At 36.1% G+C, this 22,154-nt stretch overlaps 1 protein-coding gene and 1 non-coding gene across 5 annotated transcripts; one reads left to right on the top strand and one right to left on the bottom strand.

Moving 5' to 3' along the window:
* Positions 1-1,999: 1,999 nt before the first annotated feature.
* On the bottom strand, positions 2,000-22,154 carry GCA (grancalcin). 4 transcript variants are annotated; one of them, XM_086369964.1, is made up of 8 exons: positions 21,931-22,113; positions 17,445-17,561; positions 14,855-14,924; positions 9,436-9,479; positions 9,006-9,153; positions 5,886-5,999; positions 5,486-5,544; positions 2,000-4,834 (listed from the first exon to the last, which is right to left on the bottom strand). In XM_086369964.1, exons 1-8 carry the CDS (start codon positions 21,955-21,957, stop codon positions 4,808-4,810), a joined length of 606 nt encoding a protein of 201 aa, XP_086226090.1. In that variant the 5' UTR covers positions 21,958-22,113; the 3' UTR covers positions 2,000-4,807. The 4 variants fall into 4 exon arrangements, with proteins under 4 accessions (XP_086226090.1, XP_086226100.1, XP_086226109.1 ...); XM_086369974.1 differs by having other exon boundaries at positions 9,006-9,084; XM_086369992.1 differs by lacking the exon at positions 2,000-4,834 and having other exon boundaries at positions 5,414-5,544; positions 21,931-22,097.
* Positions 13,242-13,344, top strand: LOC147378440 (U6 spliceosomal RNA). The gene has a single exon (XR_015153622.1). It is a non-coding gene; the product is annotated as a U6 spliceosomal RNA (small nuclear RNA).

The following is a 22,154-nucleotide window of genomic DNA, read 5'->3' as shown; positions in this document are numbered from 1 at the left end:
GTATGAAAAAACAAAATATTTTTAAAACGATTCTCTTGCCTTAAGATAAATGTAGGGGTAATGCATTTAGATTGCCTGGAGAATCCCAGGGACGGGGGAGCCTGGTGGGCTGCTGTCTATGGGGTCGCACAGAGTCGGACACGACTGAAGGGACTTAGCAGTAGCAATGCATTTAGACAGCTTTGGGAAATTAAATACATATTCTCAAGTTCAGTTAACCCTAAAGTCTTTTATAAGTGGCCTATAATTTTCAAAAGAATATGGATCTTTAATTAGTATGTTTCTGGACTATCCATACTAGCAATGGTTATCCTTTGGTTATCCTTTGCAATTTCAGTAATCATAACAATATAAAATGTGATTAAATACAGTCAACTAAAATGCAAATACCTGTATCTCTAAAGTACATATTTGTGTCTTCACGCTTCTGGGAAAAGGTTCTGTCTCCCCCTTCATGCAAGGGCACACACATAGACACATACACTATCAGAAGAAGGGGTACTGATTCCTAGCACACTTGTCTCTGAATATAGCTATTAACTATGCTGCTGCTAGACCAATTCTTCTCACTCCCTGTAAGATTTCCAAACTGCCACCATCTCTGACGTTGCAGAAGGGGCACACCTAAAGACCTAAGTGGCACAGAGGCAAGGAGCCTACTGCTCCCCTCAGGGCAGGGCACAGCACAGCAATGTAGAATTGCCACCAATGTCTACTTACTATGTATTCAGATATAGAAGCACATCTGAAATTTGAATGCTCAAAAAGTAATACACAAAGCTGCTTATCACCAAGCTACATGGGTAAAAGGAATGTTAAGTAATATAAGGTTCTTTTCTTTACTATGCTTTTTAAAATAAGTAGACGTGGCAAAAAACAAAAGCACAAGTTTCCCAGGATTCAAATAATGATCTGATAGTGAGACAGAGAAATTTTCCTTAACTTTCCCAGTTTTCTGCAAAGTACTTTTGTGCTCAGAACTCCACGTTACAGGGCAATTTGAATTCAGTAAAGACATGTAATTTTATGACCTTATTCTAGACTATAAATTATTTGAACAGTATTCATTTAAAAGCCCTGCCTGTATTCATCACTATAACACAAATTCTAAATATTTTTCTTTGTATCATCTAGTATTATGAAATCAAGACACTCTTAGATGATACCTTAGCATTATACATTTATTTTAAAATGCTCAATTTGCTTTGAAAATGATTTGTGACCAACAAAAATGTGATATTGTAATATGTTTCAAAGTAATAAAACACCCATGGTTGCATTTTAAAGTTTAAGAGAAAAGAAGAATATACTAACCTGAAAAATGTATTAATTTTACTTACTAGATTTAATTTACCAGATTCTAACAAATTTACTCCTATTAATTTCCCAGAAAACTGCTATAAAAAAAACATATCATTTATGTCTGTCAAATATAAAAGGACAAAGAAAAGCACACTTCTGACATATAGTATTTGTTTGTTCAGTTTTGTAATGCCATAACAGTGACCTTGATTTATATATTTTACTTAAATCATCACAATTTATATTTTCAATTACACAGATTTTATCTACATTAATAAATTTTACTCTCTTCCAGGGTAAATGCCTTCTCTGGAAATAAACATATCTCTTGACATTTTTCTATTATATTTTGTTTCTGAATGCATGCTTGATAGATCAAATGAGCACAGTCCTTGAAATTACACTTGAAAGTGGACCAAATTAAGATTCCAATAGTATTGATTACCCCCTGATGTAATTTAAAATGTGTAAACTGCCACTCAATATAGAAGTGCAATACCTGACACTTAATCATTTGGCAGTCTTTTAAGCATAGGTGAATTACTGCACTGTTACTTGAACTGAAGTATTTCTTAATATATATGTTACAGATTTTGTATGATGCAAAACTTTACAGTAAGCTATTTGAATGTTTATTAAAAAAATTCTAAAAATGACATGGAAACATGTTTATTGTATAAATAAAAGCACTTAGACATTAAGGGTGTACATGATTTAATAATTTCCATCATCATAAGAAAACTGGGGCATGAGTTAATTAGTACAAACTACCACACCACATTCACGTTCATGTTCATTATAAAATGATTTAATTTTTACCTTAGTAATAGATTCTGTTTACATTATTTTAAAAGCATTAAAAATACAAATTGCATTTTAGCAGAAAAATCCTGGTAATGTGTTCTCTATGGCTAATGTTTATATAAGATTTCCTAATGTGTACAGATTAGAAAACCAAGCACTAGAAAAATATGTAATTGTCCTGAAGGCCAAAATGACACCAGTGTTTGAAATAATGTTAATCTGGGAATTTTACAGGAAAGTGATGATTTTGCAAATCTTATTTCTAGATTTATGTTCTCCTCATTAGTATAAGAAAATTTGAAAAGAGGCTAAATAAAATTCTATGGATTAAAAAAAAAGATTATCTAATGTGAAGTGCAAAACAACTGTCTGACAACCAGGTTGGACTGGCGTAGAACATCAGTTTTGCTAAGAGGAAGGGTTCTGAGGTTAAAAAAATTCAGAAAAAACTGAGTCAAATAAAATTGAGATTTTCTGTACCTTACGTTTTATTAAGCTTCCTGAGGAAGATGAGGCTTTCCCAAATACGCTTGGTCCTGGGAACTTCTTCAGACCTTCTATGACCAAAAGTCATAGGAACACCTTTGGTAAAGGATGAGTTAAGATAAGCGTGTAAAAGTTCTAATGCAAAGTGTCATTTGACAAAACTTATATGACTCATGTCATACCATTTTAAAAGTTTTACCTCAACTATGGAGCGTCCAAATAAGGAAAATTATAACTGACCTCAGAATAGTACAATAACTCAACCAACTGTACACAGTGTCGGAGAAGGCGATGGCACCCCACTCCAGCACTCTTGCCTAGAAAATCCCATGGACGGAGGAGCCTGGTGGGCTGCAGTCCATGGGGTCACAAAGAGTTGGACACGACTGAGTGACTTCACTTTCACTTTTACACAGTGGAGAAGGAAATGGCAACCCACTCCAGTGTTCTTGCCTGGAGAATCCCAGGGACAGCAGAGCCTGGTGTGCTGCTGTCTGTGGGGTCACACAGAGTCAGACACGACTGAAGCGACTTAGCAGCAGCAGCAGTACAAAGTGTATGTTAAGATTCCATGCTGCTGAGTCACGGTATCACCCTAATTCAACATGAATGATACACAGTGTGTTTATATGATCTCTTCCCTACAACACTGTTAATTAGAATTCTGTATCTTTTATACTTCAGTTAACATGCTCTCACATTATCAAATATATGTTCATGAAAAAAATTAACAGCCAGAGGACAAAATTACATGATTTATTCATTCATACATTTTTATAAATCTAACCAAATGAATTTGACAGCTAATTATATAAAATTATCAAGATCAACAAGAGTATACATTACTTCCTTTCCAAGTTTTTTTAAAATGAAAGTTGATTTACAATTCTGTATCTTTATAAAAGTTTTTTTTTAAGATACTACCATTCATCCTCCATTTTTATGAAACTTATATGAAAAACTATATTATTAATTCAATCACAAGCCATATTAAAATTATGTTAATTTGTATTCACCTTTAAGCTAGAAGATATTCAATTCAAGTGTAATAAAAGTATGTGGTTTACTAACTCTTCATTTAGAAAGACTGAGGCGTGTTTGCCAAGGGACTGATTAACTACAGCAACTTATATCAGTAATCTTAAAATGCTAAGAACTTGGTGACTCCACTTTCAATTTTCATAGTAAAAAATGAAATGCTGTCTACCATGCTCAGGACCCACATCACACTTACTGAGAAAGACTTATGGGTTTACTAATGTCAAAATCACAGACTAATGCTGTCAAGAAAGTCAAACATGTAATTTCTAAACATTTAAACAAAGTGGTAGATTACTTGATTTTTTAAAAATTTTATAAACAGCTAATAGCAATATGTATAAACAATGTAGCTTAAAATAACAAACTTAAATATTGAGATTTCATTAAAAATATGTCATTTGCAGAAAACCTAAATTTAAACAAAGATGCCATTTTAGGTTATCTATACAGAGAAAGAAGTTATGTTCATTAAGAATTTTGTTCCACAGAAGACAATAAAACACACTGAAGAAAAACATATACTGCAAATAATTTAAAAAGGAAAAACAATGCCTCCTGTAGTTTTATTTCACCATAGATTATTTATGGTCCACCTAATGTGATTCAGGATAAAATTTTAGGAACTACAATTTTTTTCTTCACAGGCAAAGAGTAGCAAGTTTCTATTTTCTGATTATGTGAGCAAATAAAAAAAACCCCTACTATAAAGATTGCACAAAATCTAGGCTTCCCTTTCTGGCTCACCTTCAAATACCAACAACTACAAACAAATTTTTCAAAATATAATTTGTAACCTTCAGGTAAGTATAAATTAGTTTTATCTAGGCTTGCATCATTTAGCTTCTTATACAATCTATCTTTTTAAAATATATAATCTATCTTGTAATTAAGAAACAAAATTAAAGCTAAGAGGTATTTATATCACTTAATTATACACCTATGTTGATTATGCAGATATCTCTAAAGTTATAACTTTACTAAAAGCAATAATATTCCAAATACAAAAACATCTCTTTTATTGCTTTACACTGTGAGCTAAAGTAAAAACTCAAGAGAAGAGATTCAATATATGGAATATGGAAAAGCCTTAGAAGCTTTAATTCTAAGGAGTCCAGTTCATTTCTTCTAAGCAGAGAAACTCACAGTATTTCTTCAGCTTTCAAATTCTAGACATTCAAACTGCCATTGTGCCCTGCAAAAACTAATAACAGGCAAAATCATCGTTTGGTAACAACAACATGGTTTTTGTCTTTAATGTTTTGTCTCTAATTATATTCCACAGAAGCATTTTCTCAAGAGGAGAAATTTTTACTAAGGCTTGTAACTCAAACCAGTATTATACTAGTAGGATAAAGTTGACCTCATAATTTCCACATAACACAAATAAAACAAAACCCTGAAACACTTAAGAACATGTGAAATATAACCGTTCCTGTAGCTTCAATTTAAAAAAAAAAAATGGACTCAGCCTAATAGCAACAATTGAAATGAGAAAGGAATAGTTCCATTACCTATCATAGATGAACATTTCCTATCTCTTTCAGAAGAAAGATCATCACAAGTGAAATACTTCTTTATAAATTTGCCCTTAAAAATGATTTGGAACATAAACTGCCAAAATCACTGTCATAAAATTTTAAAGTATTTTTATGTTTAATATCAAGTCAAATTGGTTACTTATACCACTACTGAATTTTATATTTGAGTTATGCTGAAAAATATAGAAAAAGAATATGGCTTTTAAAATATATTATCTCCACTACTGAAATCAGAGATCATTTACATTTTCTGATCACTATGAACACACATAGAACACAGTATAAACATCAAAAGTGTGATACAGGATACTCACATCGTCATATACGAAACTCACAACCCCTTGTTGCAAGTGGTCTCTTCTCCTAAAGAAATCTTTAAACAAGAAGTTATTTTCTGTGTTACAGTTTAAAATATACTTTTAAATAACTGGTGACCCCAGGTATTACAAAAGGAATAATTTTACACTCTAGTAAATCTTGTGATTTTTTTTTAATGTCCCAGGCCACTGAGATATGAAGAAAATTTTCTAAAACTGAGCTATAACATTTTTTCACTATTTATATTCCTGAAGTTTTAAAGCATTAGAACTCTGTTAAGATCTAACAGTGAATAAAGAGGGGAAGACACATAATACTATCACTTTGCTGAAGGAAATGAGGGACATCATTTGGGGAAAAAAGTCCCATAATACTGTGCCCATAAATGGTCCATACCTGTCAATGCTCGAAGCTTCACACAGCAAGCAACATAATCATCAAAGAAGATTCGGCCATTCTTGCTGTAACGTTTGACAATGGTAGTTACTGTTTGAGGACTCAACCTATAACCTAGAAAAAGGGATGGCTAGATTAAAACTTCTAAAACTACACATCATAAGAACACCATTAACCAACAATGTATTCATGTAAATAAAGTTATAAAACAAATTAACTTTCAGAATTCATTACATAAAAATATATTTCAGAAACAAAACACATTCCTATTGAAATTGATCAGGAAAGGTTTCATTACTAATAGCAAAAGTGGTACATAAATTTCACAATTCCTGCTCTATAAAAAGTCAAAGCTAGGAAAAAGAAAACAATTATCTTTTTGTGCTTGTAAAATATATTTTCACTTTGAAATAATGTCTAATGTAGTCACAGGTTTTTTAATTCATCAATTTTTAAACCCTGTAATTTTACAGTTCTTCAAAAACATCAAAGCAAAGATTATTAGTGATCTTTGATATCATTCAAACCTGTATTTCCCATTGACTGTATTGTCTTACAGTCAAAGAAAATTTGAGAATCAACATGGTTACTTAGAGGGGGAAGAAATAGGGAAATGTTATTCCATTTTGGCCTATAACCCTTATTCTGTTTCTTCATAGACTTTTCATCTTAACCAGTCTTTTTACTCTTTCTTTGGTTCTTTGCTGTCTAGCCCAGTGGACTCCAAAAGTTTTTGAATGTATACTTTGAGTAAAAAGTTTTGGATCATTCACTCCCATTACATGTATATTATTTAGTCTTAAATTCTATACAAGTATTACTATTTGATGATTTACATTTTAAAATATATAAAAAATAAAATTTAAAAGAATGGAATAAAAGTAATTAGAAATATAAATTATTTCACTTGTTGCCCCCCTAGTGATGGTCCTATGTATTTAATGAAGTGTGTATATTTTACTGTGAAGAATGCTGGCCTAGAAATGTTGTCTTTGTATATTACTGGATTAGACGTAGACAAGAGACATTCATCCAGGCAAAGGGAAAAATAATGAAAATAAATGCAACAGAAGGTAATTCTACAAATAGCTATAATGAAACGCAATCCAGGAAACTTGCTAAAAGTAACTGAAAGGAAAGGTATAAATTAATAGAAGTCAAACATGCAAGCAAATGCTATTATATAAAAATAAACCCTAAGCTTTAGAGAGTTATGATTCAGGTGGATATGGGACTGATAAAATTCACAAGATTTTCCATAGCATTCTCAGCAAAAAAAAAAAAAAAATGAATATTTTAAAATATATCTGAAGACCTAAAATTTGAATAATACAGAATGCCTCTTTGTTACTTACATTCAACTGCCTATGTGAATTCTTTGGTGGTTTTCTTTTTTCCAAATGGTTATATTAATTTTCCAACATTGTGCAGAATTAAGAACCAAGTTTAATTCATTAGGAATTAAGACTATAATTAAACTATACAAGTTTATATGGACAGGACTATCCCTAAAATGACAATTAAAATGTCTATTTATAAAACAAAATCATGGTTTTGACTTTAAACTGAAATTTGAAATAATATACACTTGTTCAGATTTCTGAAAAGTACAATCTTTCAAAAGTTAGTTTTGTTACAAAAGCATTTTATTTAGAAATGAATGTAAATAAAATCACAAGCATAAATACAATTAAGAAAACTACTTAAAACTATGTTACTATAAGCAAGTTAAATGGACTGTATGTAGTTCATGGAATTCTCCAGGCCAGAATACTGAAGTGGGTAGCCCTTCCCTTCTCCAGGGGAATCTTCCTAACTCATGGATCGAACCCAGATCTCCCACATTGCAGGTGGATTATTTACCAGTTGAGCCACAAGGAAAGCCCAAGAATACTGGAGTGGGTAGCCTATCCCTTCTCCAGGGGATCTTCCTGGTATTGAGCTGGGGTCTCCTGCATTGCAGGCAGATTCTTTACCAACTGAACTATGAGGGAAGCCCCAAGCAAGTTACACACAATTCATATTATCATTTTTTTAAAGAAAACACACTGAGAACTTTAGCTTATCAGAGATATGATAAAAATAAAGTTACAGTCTTTTGAGATACTCTAAAATGTAGATTTCTCATTTTGAGGTTTTTTTTGTGTGTGTGTGTGTCTACTGTGTGTTCTATACTACATAAAGAAGATGAAAAACTAGACTATGTATGGAGACCTGTTACTGAGATAAGCTTTTGCCATCAAATTAGAGATCTTACCAAGTTACAAAAGTATACAATATAAATGATGAGTATGAACAATTAGAATAAATTTAAGTATATTCAACATGAAATTAAAAGACGCTTACTCCTTGGAAGGAAAGTTATGACCAACCTAGATAGCATATTCAAAAGCAGAGACATTACTTTGCCAACAAAGGTCCGTCTAGTCAAGGCTATGTTTTTCCAGGGGTCATGTATGGATGTGAGAGTTGGACTGTGAAGAAGGCTGAGCACCGAAGAATTGATGCTTTTGAACTGTGGTGTTGGAGAAGACTCTTGAGAGTCCCTTGGACTGCAAGGAGATCCAACCAGTCCATTCTGAAGGAGATCAGCCCTGGGATTTCTTTGGAAGGAATGATGCTAAAGCTGAAACTCCAGTACTTTGGCCACCTCATGTGAAGAGTTGACTCATTGGAAAAGACTCTGATGCTGGGAGGGATTGGGAGCAGGAGGAGAAGGGGACGACAGAGGATGAGATGGCCGGATGGCATCACCGACTTGATGGACATGAGTCTGAGTGAACTCCAGGAGTTGGTGATGGACAGGGAGGCCTGGTGTGCTGCAATTCATGGGGTCGCAAAAAGTCAGACACGACTGAGTGAGTGAACTGAACATAGGAAATTCAGAAACTGTTTTATCAACCAGAAGGCATGAAAGATTATCCTTTGAAAAGCTCACAAATAAAATGGTTTTGTTAAAGATATTTAATCAGAATGTATCTATAACCTTGAAATCAAACCAGACAATAGCTGCTGAAATAATATACCCTTTTATTACTTAGCAAGTTTAAACAATTAAGATTCATCTGATCAAAGAACAAAGACGACCTGGATTTATTTAAAGAATTTTAATATGCTTACCCATAGCAGCAATGGCTTGATTCAGTTCATGATGCTCTACTGAGCCACTTCCGTCTTTATCAACAGTTATGAAGTTTTGCTTCCAGGAGTTAAGAGCTGCCCAAAGTTCTTTGAATTCATTAAATCCCATTTTTCCTGAGTAATCTCTCTGATAGTTTTATTAACGAAAATAAATTCTGATACCAAAGAGAATTTAACCTGAACTCAAAATTCCAAATAAGTGATTAAAAAATTTTAAGCTCACTTCTGCAAGAGTTAGCCAATTTCGCATATAAATAGATGTGTGTAAAAATGGAAAAGAATAGAATTCAAATAGGATGTTACAAAGTATTTTTAAACACTCTAGTTTACTATGATCATTTATACCTAAAAACTGCCTTAAGGGTAATTTTGCTATATTCTAGTATTTTTTGTTTTTACTCAAGGATACATCCAACATGGCAATCATAATTCTGCAGGTTTCCAAACTGAAGGCTGTAAAACATATTTATTATCTGAATTAAATTCTGCCCTATTTATGTAAAATTACAACAATTTCTGTTTTTAAAACAAAACATTTACCAACTGACTGCCAAAACTATCCATCACTCAGTGAACAAACTCTGACTGTTAGGCATGCATAGTGAAAGAAAAAAAAAAAATTACTACCTTCATATACCTACTAAAGGGATTTGAGTAATTAAATAAGCAATTATAAAATACTGAAAACTAAACAAGGGGAAAAGAGGGCTTTAGTCTTCCTAACACAAATGCTAAGTTGGCTTAAGTAGTTCTCACGTACGGAGATCACAAAACTTGAAAGTGTTAGAGATTTGGTTAAAGCTTAGGGCATATGGGAATGAGAGGCATATAATGACTTCAGATGAGGACCAGATCATGAGTTTTGAACGCCACCCTAAAGGTTTAGACCAATGGAGGTTACTAGAGGATTGGAGAAGGAAATGGCAATCCACTCCAGTATTCTTGCCTGGGGAATCCCATGGACAGAGGAGCCTGGCGGGCTACAGTACATGGGGTCGCAGAGAATTGGACACGACTTAGTAACTAATCAACAACAAAGGATTTTAAGGAACATAGTGGCAATTCTAAAATTTCCATTTCAAAAACAGTAGTTGACAAAGAAAGACTACATAGAGAGTAAAGTATGATGAATCTGGATGTAGGTAAATCATTTGGAAGTTTACTGCACTCAACCAAGTAAGAAAGGGATAAGCTTCAGAACTGAAAGAACTGCTTTTTCTTGGGGGAGGGTGAAAGAAAGGAAGACGAAATATAGATGATAAGATAGTTGGCTATCTTAAATCAGAAATATTAACACTTCCATATTTAAAGAACTATAAATGAGGACTTACTAGGCAAAATTTGGATCACAATAACTGGAAAATTCTGAAAGAGATGGGAATACCAGGCCACCTGACCTGCCTCTTGAGAAATCTGTATGCATGTCAGGAAGCAACAGTTAGAACTGGACATGGAACAACAGACTGGTTCCAAATAGGGAAAGGAGTACGTCAAGGCTGTATATTGTCACCCTGCTTATTTAACTTATATGCAGAGTACATCATGAGAAACGCTGGACTGGAAGAAACACAAGCTGGAATCAAGATTGCCATCAAGAAATCAAGAAATATCAATAACCTCAGATATGCAGATGACACCACCCTTACAGCAGAAAGTGAAGAGGAACTAAAAAGAATCAAGAATCAAGAAATATCAATAACCTCAGATATGCAGATGACACCACCCTTATGGCAGATAGTGAAGAGGAACTAAAAAGCCTCTTGATGAAAGTGAAAGTGGAGAGTGAAAAAGTTGGCTTGAAGTTCAACATTCAGAAAACGAAGATCATGGCACCTGGTCCCATCACTTCATGGAAAATAGATGGGGAAACAGTGGACACAGTGTCAGACTTTATTTTTGGGGGCTCCAAAATCACTGCAGATGGTGACTGCAGCCATGAAATTAAAAGACGCTTACTCCTTGGAAGGAAAGTTATGACCAACCTAGATAGCATATTCAAAAGCAGAGACATTACTTTGCCAACAAAGGTCCGTCTAGTCAAGGCTATGGTTTTTCCTGTGGTCATGTATGGATGTGAGAGTAGGACTGTGAAGAAGGCTGAGCACCGAAGAATTAATGCTTTTGAACTATGGTGTTGGAGAAGACTCTTGAGAGTCCCTTGGACTGCAAGGAGATCCAACCAGTCCATTCTGAAGGAGATCAGTCCTGGGATTTCTTTGGAAGGAATGATGCTAAAGCTGAAACTCCAGTACTTTGGCCACCTCATGTGAAGAGTTGACTCATTGGAAAAGACTCTGATGCTGGGAGGGATTGGGGGCAGGAGGAGAAGGGGATGACAGAAGATGAGATGGCTGGATGGCATCACTGACTCGATGGATATGAGTCTGAGTGAACTCTGGGAGTTGGTGATGGACAGGGAGGCCTGGTGTGCTGCAATTCATGGGGTCGCAAAGAGTTGGACATGACTGAGCGACTGAACTGAACTGAACTGAGGCAAAATTTAATTTTTTCTAATCCTTATCATTACATTCCATTAGCGTACTGATTTATCTCAAGACTTACTATACATAGTCCTGATGAAGGAGATATTATGTCAGTACAGTTCAGTGAAGTTTACAAAGTTCTTACTAGTAGCTCCTTAAGATAAACAAATGAATAAGCAAAAATGCTTAAAATTATTTTTGCTATTTGATAAAATATTTTGAAATTTTTATAAAGAAAAAAACTATTTCAGCTAAATTTTATACCCATTAAAGAAAATTATAAAATAATCCACACATTAAAAAAAAAAAACTTTCTTTAATGTTTCACATGGTATCAACTGTAGAATAGATGGTTACGGTATTTTCAGACAGGTAATTCAATTGACACTGAATAAGCAGTTACTATGAACCAGTAGTGTATGTTTTGTGATTTAACATAAACATGCCTAACCTGTAATAGTCTCAGTTTTACAAATAAAGCAACTGTGGCCCAGAAAGATAAAGTTTCCCGAGTTCACAGAGCTAACAGGTGAAGAGAGAGGATTGGAGACCAATGCTCTTTCATACAAAAACTTCTCAGGCAGGGACAGGGAGAAATCTCTGGAATGGCATTCCATCATTTGTCCAGTAAATTAGATCTATTTTGCCTTAAAGTTAACATAGCACACATTCTTTAAGTGGAAGAATTTGAATAAATGATAATAAATGACAAAAATTCAGTCATCAAATAACCAGCTCTTCAATCAGTTTCAAAATAGAACCAAATGTAAAAGTAAATAACCTTGACAAAGAATAGAAGAGAAGTTTTAGGAGAGTTGACAGATTTTCACTCTCTCTCCACACCACATTAGAATGGACAGAATTAAACTGAATTTTTACAACTTGTAATCCTTTAGAGAATAAGAGAGGAAACCAAGGAACAAAACTGTGCAAGTTGAAAAGTAGGTGGACATAAGTTGCCAAACTCCATCTGAGAAAGTAGCTTCCTGATCCTGCAATAAGAAAAGCTGAGAAACAGCCTCATTATCCTGGAGGAGACCCCAAACTTTTGCAAATTGGCAGTACTTCTGAAAATGGATGTGAATGTAGAGACAAAAACAGAAGGACTGGTTGAATGCCTATTTAACGCGCCTTTGAAGCCCAAATCTTCTTGCTTCAGCCGCATGGATGGCTGCCCTGTCTACTCCCAAGCCAGCAGACATCTGGGATTTTATTTTCCGGAGGGTTCTATGCACTGCAGGAAATCAGGAACTGTTGAAGACAGGACTGTCTATTAAAACAGGGAAATAAAGTGACAATTTTACAAAAGACTGAAACCCTCCTGAGTCCTCCCTCCTTGGCTCCAGAGAGCAGATCAACTGGACAACCAGCCCCGAAAGAAATCCCTAAAGATCCTGACGCCCAGTGTAGCAGAACAAACTGCCCAGCTGAACCACCAGGCTCTGAAGTCTGGAGCCAACACGCAGCCCAACTCTCAGGGCTTCTAACCAGTATTTTAGTTAAATATGAGCAACCAAGCCTCATCAGACATCTGAGAAAGGCAGCTAACATGAAAGACAGTCAAATGAACAAACCGGGGAAAAAACATCGAAGAAGCAGGTTATGTAGGAGGAAAAAAACCTGGAAAAAAAATTAAAAATCAGAGAGATAAGGAAAGACGTCACATTCATGAAAAAAAGAACAACTGCCTTTGGATTTTAAAAACATGATAGGAGAAATGAGAGCCTCAATAGGACTTCAGGAGAACATATACTAAAATTGGAACAATACAGAGACAGTTAGCACGGCCTTTACACAAGGATGACACTCAAGTTCCTGAAGTGTTAAAAAAAAAAAAAGAAAAGTTGAGGTTGTTGTGTACGCTCTGTAGCCCACCAGGTTCTTCTGTTCATGAGATTTTCCAGGCAAGAATACTAGAGCGGGTTGTCATTTCCTTCTCCACTCCTGGATCTTCCTGACCCAGGGATCAAACCTGTGTCTCCTGCATTGCTGGCAGATTCTTTATCACTAAGCCACCCAGGATTTCCCCAAAAGTAGAAGAAACCAAGAGGCAGGAGAGAAAAAGAAAAATGACCCAATCCAAATGGCAGGCACTCCACAAAGATAAAATGGAGAAAAGGTCACTGAAGAAAACTGCTCAGAATGAAAGCAAATGAGTCTCAATTGGGAACTCCCTCTGTATCCCCCACACACCAAGGAACAGCACTGTGACATTTCAGACCAAGGGCAAAGAGAAGCCCTCACAAGCCTCTACACACTAAAAACAACTAATACAATTATGTAAAGTTTAAAAATAAAATAAAATTAAAAACAAACAAACAAACAAAAAAGGCGCAGCCGCGTCGGGGCCCGCGGTGCCCGCCCGTCCACCCCCGGGAGGCTCGCCCCGGCTGAGGTGAAGAGGACGCTCCGTAGACTCGGCGCCAGAAATTTAAAAAAAAAAAACAAAAAAAACAAATGACATACAGGCAGAAAACAAAAAGATCAAACAATAATGGAAGCTGGAAACAATGGAGCTTAAAACTCTTAAGTCAAAATGTTTTGTAATCTGGAGTTCTATACCTGGCTAGTCACTTGATTCTGAGGACACAATGAAAGCATTTTCACAGAAAGTCTCAAAAGATTTGTTTCCCATGTACTTTTATTAGGAAGCTAATTAACAATGCGTTTTATCAAATTTAAGATGAGAACAAGCGATGGAATGAAGGGGAGATGCAACTCAAGAGAGAGAGGAAAGGGCTCCAGATGAGTGCATTATGACAGCTATGCACAGAAAACGAGGCACAACAGAAAGCTCCAGGATGGGGATTAATTTCAGAAAAAGCAGTTATATAAAAAGGAAAATTAATCATATATTATTCTAAGACTCAGGAAGAGCATTTAGACAGTAACAATAAAGCAAATGCTGATTACTGACCTAATGAAAATTACTTAACAGCTATAGGGGATGGAGGGGAAGGGAAGGGCTCCTGTGCACAGGGCAGGGACACGCCTGAAACGGTTACAGCCTCATTGTCCACAGCAGGACACAATCACTGATCATCATCAAAACTGAAAATCAGCAGCAATAAAAGCATGCTATTTGAGATATGGAGGCACATTTCAAAAGAATTAGCTGAAAGAAGTTGAAAGAGATTTTTCCTAAGAGTGGTTAACGTCGCGGAGGGGGAATGCACACCGAACAGTATTTACTTAACAAGATTTGTAGCATTATTCGACTCTGCATTATGTGTGTGAATGTATGTGATAAAAAAGTTTTAAAAAACATTTCAAGTATGGAAACAAAAAAGTTAGAAAGTGAATTTCCTAGTGCAATTTCAACAGAAGGAAAAAAAAAGATCTCACGAGAATAAGTTCCACTAATTCCAGACTGTGTTAAACACTTCTGAAGTTCTTCAGCATCCACTTCACCATCCTGTTAAAAAATAATTATAATCTGATTAATAAAAGAAGTTATATAAAAGCATACTAAAGTGCTAACTAGCTGTTCAAGGCCAATGAATAAATATGCAGTCTTCAAAATATTACTCTATTATCAACTATAAAATTATAGAGATAATTACTGATGACAAAGACACATTAGAGAACATCACACAACATGAATACTTTTCCACAATCAAATTTTATTCTATTAAATTATGCAGGCATTTCACATATAATTTATATTCTCTACTTCTGAAAAACAGCATAATCACTCTGTCCTATAATAATGCAATGTAAAATCTTGTGAGAATCATTATACTTCTACTATAAAAAGTTAGAAAAATGCCTAAAATGTGTTCAGAGAAGTCTCAAAATTTTTCTTTCATGCTTCTTTTGAGGGGAGCTTATTTCTAAAGGATACTGAATCTTTAACTGGGAAGAGAAAATATCATTTTCCTTCACATCTTTAATCTCAGCTCGAGAGTCCCCCTACATTTTGGTGCTACTCTTCTGAGTTTTGTCCAAATATTCTTTGCCATTCTTATGGGAAAAAAATCTTTTATCACAAATAAGAAATCACAATCAAAGTGAAACAAGTTGAATACTTTCATTATGTTTCAGTACTGGATCCTCTTTTCTAAAAAATTAAAGAGTATTAATAATTTACTTGGAAGCATCTCATACATGGTCATGAATTCAAAACAAAAGCTCTGGGAAAGGATTAAGGAAGCAAATTTAAAGCATGTAATTTATAAGAATCCAAAAAACAAACAAACAAAACTTTTACAGACTAATGCTAAGAAGTATTATAAACACATCTACGGAGCATTATAAACACTTCTAAGGAGTATTATAAATATTATCAGGCAAGTGAGAGACTAACTTCTAAATTTGAAAAAGTTTTAAAAAACTCAGTAGTTACATTAAATTATATTTTAATGCAATATTTAAAAAAAAACAAAATTAATGCAAAAACATCTGTGAAAAAATATCCAGTTTTTAAATAAAGGCTCTGAACCTGTGTTTGCACCATTCACCTCATTTGTCTCTCTTGATATTGACCCTGTTTAGGTCTATTAAGCCTGTTAGATTTACCTGATGGTCTTAAATTTTTAAGATATTTAAGTATATACCAGTTTATTTATTGCATTTTAATCTGCTTATTTTGGGGAAATAAACCCAAGTATTTGGTAGAACAAAAATTTAATCGAAGTGTCAAATAGTACAATCATAGCAGATCATTGTTGACAACTGTTACAATGAAATAGTTTGTAAGTCAAATAAAGGTCTCTAAATATACATGTCTGTTTCTTATATTTTAAGTTGTAGTTTTATAAAATGAGTTTGTTATATAGTCAGCTATAGATTACATACTTTTTCCCAGTATTATACTACTTAAGAGCTCCTTGCAGATAAGAGTGGTATAAGGTAACAGGATTGCATTTAGCTGCAAATAATAGAAAATATTATCAAAGGGGCTTAAAGAAATAAATGCTTATTGGGGCTAAGCAGATCTAGACTCTGTGGCGACTTAACGAGGCCATCAATCTCTTTTCATATTTCCAAATCCCTCATCTACAGGCCTTTATCTCAAGCTTCTGGCCTCCAGATCACAAGATGGCTACAGCACCTCCATACTTCAAGTCTCCTTTCCAGGCAAGTAGTCGCCTTTCCAGAAGGAGGAAAAAGGACTAACACTAGTTTCCGTTAAGCTTTCCTCATTTGGAAAAGGAAAGCATCCTAAAGAAATTGCACCTACATCTCAATGGCCAGTATTATGGCACATGGCTACCTTTACACAAAGGTGTCTGAGACAGGATTAGGGTTTTCCAGCCTCTAATACACATGAAAAAGGAAAAGGACGTTTTGAATCAAATTTGGCTAGCCAAAACAAAGTGTTTGCAACACATAATAATTCTGTGTATATATATTTCTAGAAAGACATATGGGATCTAGTGAACTTTAAATGAATGAACAATGAATGGAAAATGTTATCAAACTTCTCTGAAATTCTAACCACTCAATAAATCTTGACTACTGTAAAAGGAAAGAGACATGGTCTGTGTCTAAGACTCAAGAGTGAATCTCTGTCTCTGCTCATTATTTGATATTTGCACCTTCATTCCACCCCATTTCCTTTACCTTTTGCTGATCTGCTTTACCATCAAGGCTCTCGCAGAAACATCCACAATGTACAAGTTTCTGTGATACTCTGCCCCAGCTTCCTCAAGAAGATTTACATATATATCACTTCTTCCCAGATGGTATCTGGCTCAGTCTCCATGCATCACCCTGGTTTCTCCTAACATGTTAGACATCAAACTAACAGACTTTTTAATAAGATAATTATGACCACTCTAATTTCTGATCTCAGGAAAAAAACTAGATAAGCTTAAAATACAAATTTCATATACATTTTAAATGATACAGTAAATAAAAGAGCTTGACATTTGTTTTATATTGCAATAATTTTTTTTAAACTGATATTTGTGCTGTATATTTAGCATTTTACCTGGCCAGCAATAGCAAGGAAGCATTTCCACATGGGGTCTCCTGTTGAAATACTGCCTGGATAAGCTGGGTGTCCAGGGTATCCTGGCTGTCCCAATGGATTGCCAAAATTTCCAAACTAAACGAGTGAAAAGGGAGGAGGTTATTCATATAAATATTACCCGTTATACACTAAATTTGGTTTAAAAGAACATATTTATGATAAGTCCATTGAAAAGTAAAAATTGAGTTACTGAAACTTCCCAAATCATCACAAAAGCTGTTAGCTACAAACTGTTAGTTGCCCTGCGTTACTTAATTTATCTCATTAACAAATATTATCCAATGTTCTTTAAAGTCTTAAAAAAGAAGTCTCTAGCCTCTAAGAATGAGGCATACTTTAAAAAAGTGTTGATCATCATCACAGAAGCAAAAAGTTAAAAAAATAAGAAAATTTCACCTATAGTAAAATGAAAAAGTAGTAAACCTAAAGATACATACATAGAAGAATACATAGTAAATACAATGAAACTGTGTCCATGACCAAATCATGGGAAAGTGCATAGGGCTGAAACATCCTGAAACAGCCACCAAAAATCATGTATTGTTTTAAAAAGCAAGACACCAATGAAGAGAATAACAGGTGGTAATTCAAACCATGGTCCTCTTCAAAATAAGAACAACAACAATACCAACAATAATACTAGCTAATATTTATTGAGAGCTTGTTATATCTTAAGTACTGTTCTAACTACTTTCTCACTACCATGTGAGTTCCCAACAAGTCGGTGAGGTATGAAAGTACTATGTCCTCTTTCAGTTGAGGACATAAAACTTCAAGCAGTTTCCTGGATTAGTTAAAGTTAAATGGCCAGTACCAGGTAAACTGTGATTCAAGTATAGGTAGTCTGACCTCAGAGACTACATACTGTTTGTTTCTTGCTTTGGCTCTGGTAATTGTTTTCTTTTTACTCTGGAACTTTGTATGCATTCTTTTATATCTTTGAGAGGCATTTTGCGTGCTTGTTGCTCTGTCATGTGTGACTCACTGCGACCCCATGGACTGTAGCCTGCCAGGCTCATCTGTCCATGGAATTTTCCTAGCAAGAATACTAAAGTGGGTTACCATTTCCTCCTTCAGGGGATCTTCCTGACCCAGGGATTGAACTCACATTTCCTGCATTGCAGGTGAATTCTTTACCACTGAGTCACCGGGAAAGTCCAGAGAGGCATTTTTTTCAGTGTTTTTAATGAGTCTGGAGAATGAAGAAATATCTTGACTATCTTTGAAGAATGAGCAGAGATTGATGGAAGGCAAAAAGAGAAAGAATTCTAAGTACTGGTTGCGGGGGGGTGGGGCAAAAAGGAGCCTTTTGTAGCAGTTTGAAAATCTGCAGCTTGGGATACAGTAAAGGCAAAAAGGAATGACCTACGGGAACACCAGGAGATGTGCTCAGGGATGCAACCAAAAACTAGATTAGAAAGCAATAAAGTACAAGAAAGAAAACAAAAAATGTTAAAATAATATAATGAATTTTTTAAAAAAGTGACTGCTTAAGAATTACTTCTTTGGGACTCCCCTGCTGCTGCTAAGTCACTTCAGTTGTGTCCAACTCTGTGTGACCCTAGAGACGGCAGCCTGTCTGTGGTTAAGAATCTACCTGTTAAAGCAGGGGACATGGGTTCAATCCCTGGTCTGGGAAGACCTGACATGCCACAGGGCTATTAAGACCAAGCTAAAACTACTGAGCCGAAGCTCCTGAGCCCATGCTCACAGCAAGAGAAGCCACTACAATGAGAAGCCCACATAGTGCAACTAGAGAGAAGCCCCTGGTTGCTGCAACTAGAGAAAGCCCGCAGGCGGTAATGAAGATCCAGCACAGTCAAATAAATAAATAAAATCTTTTAAAATAAATAAATAAAAATAAAAGTTACTTCTTTGAAAAGATGGACAGGCCAGTTTCCAGGAAAAAAAAAAAAAAGAGAATATAACCACAAAGAGAATTAAAAAAATATATATATATATATACATATATATATGCTGCTGCTGCTAAGTCACTTCAGTCGTGTCCGACTCTGTGTGACCCCATAGACGGCAGCCCATCAGGCTCCCCCATCCCTGGGTTCTCCAGGCAAGAACACTGGAGTGGGTTGCCATTTCCTTCTCCAATGCATGAAAGTGAAAAGTCAAAGTGAAGTCGCTCAGTCGTCTCTGACTCTTCGCGACCCCATGGACTGCAGCCTACCAGGCTCCTCCATCCATGGGATTTTCCAGGCAAGAGTACTGGAGTGGGGTGCCATCGCCTTCTCCGATATATATATATATATATATATATATATATATATATATATATAAACAAATGCTTATGAAAACCTTTTTACCAACACATTTGAAAAGGTAAATAAAATGGACCTTCTAAAAAGAATTTAAATTCTATAAATTACAAAAATATACTGAAGGAAAAAAATCCTATTTCTAATAAGGATAACTATGATATAAAGATCAACCTTAAATTTAAAACTGCATAAAATATTATTTTTTGAGTTACCTCACTGATTGGGGGAAAGTTTCAGGCCAGTACTGGGGGACAAGTCTTGATCCAGAGGTAAAAGGATTAGCAAAATTCCCAAAGCAACTTTTGCCCTGAGGCAATAACAAACACCTAGACTTTTGGTTCTAAGGCCTCCAAGGATTTGGAGGGCAATCAGGGCCTGGGGCATATCCAAGAATTTAAGGCTTACTGGAGACCCTCACCTCCTTAAGGTTCACAGAAGGAAGAAAAACTGAAAAAAAATTTTTTTTTTTTTTTTTTTTTTTTTTAATTTTCAAACTATCACATATAGGATGGATAAACAAAGGTCCTCCTGTAGAACACAGGGAACTGCATTCAATGTCTTGTGATAAACCAGGACGAAAAAGAATCTCGCTCAGCGCCTCCGGACTCCGAGCGCCTCCCCCGGCCCGCGGCCCCCGCCCCTGCACGGGCATCGCGCGGCTAAATCTCAGCCTGGAAAGGACCAATCAAAAATTTTTTTCTGAGAGGCCAAACCAAGTATAAGAATTTTGCTGTTGTTTAGTCGCTAAGTTATGTCCGACTTTTGAGACCCCATAAATGGTAGCCAGCCAGACTTCCCTATCCTTGGGATGTCCCCACAAGAATACTGGAGTGGGTTGCCATTTCCTGCTCCAGGGGATCTTTCCATACCAGGGATTGAACCTATGTCTCCTGCACTAGCAAGTGGATTCTTTACCACTGAGCCTTAGTGAACCTAGACCCTCTACTGTAGCATCTTAAATAAAGTTTTACATCACTCTTTGGTAAGTATCCTTTGCTATCTAAATAGTATAATGATCTGATACTTGCTCCTACCTTTTTTTTTTTTTTTTTAGAGAGATGAAAAGGCTTTTCTGGAACATTTATTTATAAATGATTGAAAGTGAAAGTCCCTCAGTCATATCCGACTCTTTGCGACCCCATGGACTACATAGTCCATGGAATTCTCCAAGCCAGAATACTACAGTGGGTAGCCTTTCCCTTCTCCAGGGGATCTTCCCAACCCAAGGATAGAACCCAAGTCTCCTGCATTAACAGGCAGATTCTTTACCAGCTGAGCCACCAGGGAAGCCCAAGAATACTGGAATAGGTAGCCTAGCCCTTCTCCAGAGGATCTTCCCGACCCAGGAATCAAACCGGGGTTGCCTGCATTGCAGGCGGATTCTTTACCAACTGAGCTATCAGAGAAGCCCTTAGAAAGTTTACCCTTTTTCTTTTACTCTTGGAACTTATTCTTCATTCTATTTCTTCCATGAATAGCTCATCTGTACAAGTTTTCTATGCTTAACATATATCCTTATGCCTGAAAATTCTGACCACACTGTAATACTACCTCAAAAATACGTAAAAATTTTGTTGTATATGCTGTTACCATGTCGATACTACAACTCCCAACTCCCAAAGGTGATGCAGGATAAACAATTAGGTAAGAAAGTATAATCTTCTCCCACACAACCCAGCCCCCCAAAGTTTAAAAAAGACTGCCCTTGGTAGAGTAATAAACACTAGAAGGCATTTAGCATATCTTAATTTACTCATAAGCAACATAAAGAACTAAAAAGAAATGGTCAAAAAAATTCAGGGAAAGGATGTCTAGCAAAACTGAGGAAGCGGGGCGGGGGAGGAGGGCTGAAGGGAGGGTGGACCAAAAAAGATACTGGGAACAAGAAGGATGTTTTGTTCCTCTATCTTAAGAAAGAAATTTCTAAACACACTCCATACCCGTGGTTCCACAAGGATTCGCCTAAGGGGCCATCAGGCCCCAGAACACCTGCGGCTTTCCGCTTGGCCCCCGCCCCGGCTTCCTACACTGCGCAAAGTCCTGGCGCCGCCGAGTACCAGAAGCAGAAGTAAGCAAGGACGGACAGAGGGTGAACCCGGCACATGGCCACCGCCCGCAGGGGCCTCACATCCCGCGGGGGTGGAGGCCGCGCCGAACCGGCCAGGACTCACCCCTCCTCCGTATCCCGGGTAGGCCATAACAATCTTGCGAGCGTCAGCCGTAGGGTCGGCGAGCGCCCGGCTGAGAGAGAAGCGGAGCTCTAGGTGCAGGTGCAGGAGCAGGTGAGGCTGAGAGGCGCACTTGCAGCGCCTTTCAAGTCCTAGAGACCAACCTTTTCTGAGTCCAAACCCAACCTACTCGGTTCGGATTGGCTGAGACCTGCCCTTCGCAGCCT

The sequence above is a fragment of the Bos grunniens genome, chromosome 2 (genome assembly GCF_055505025.1).
Source record: "Bos grunniens cultivar Pamir isolate PY7600 chromosome 2, Bosgru_T2T1.0, whole genome shotgun sequence".
In the NCBI taxonomy this organism is placed as follows: domain Eukaryota; kingdom Metazoa; phylum Chordata; class Mammalia; order Artiodactyla; family Bovidae; genus Bos; species Bos grunniens.
Note: the sequence above shows the minus strand (reverse complement) of the source record. Positions and strands in the feature narration are given on the sequence as shown.

What these genes read in the sequence shown, in the direction of transcription:
- GCA (XM_086369992.1), bottom strand. Translation starts at nt 21,957, where the DNA reads ATGGCCTACCCGGGATACGGAGGAGGG. An exon ending in ACCCGGGATACGGAGGAGGG is followed by an intron (nt 17,562 to 21,930) that starts GTGAGTCCTGGC and finishes TCACTCGTTTAG; the next exon opens with TTTGGAAATTTTGGCAATCC. An exon ending in TCCTTGCTATTGCTGGCCAG is followed by an intron (nt 14,925 to 17,444) that starts GTAAAATGCTAA and finishes ATTTTTTAACAG; the next exon opens with GATGGTGAAGTGGATGCTGA.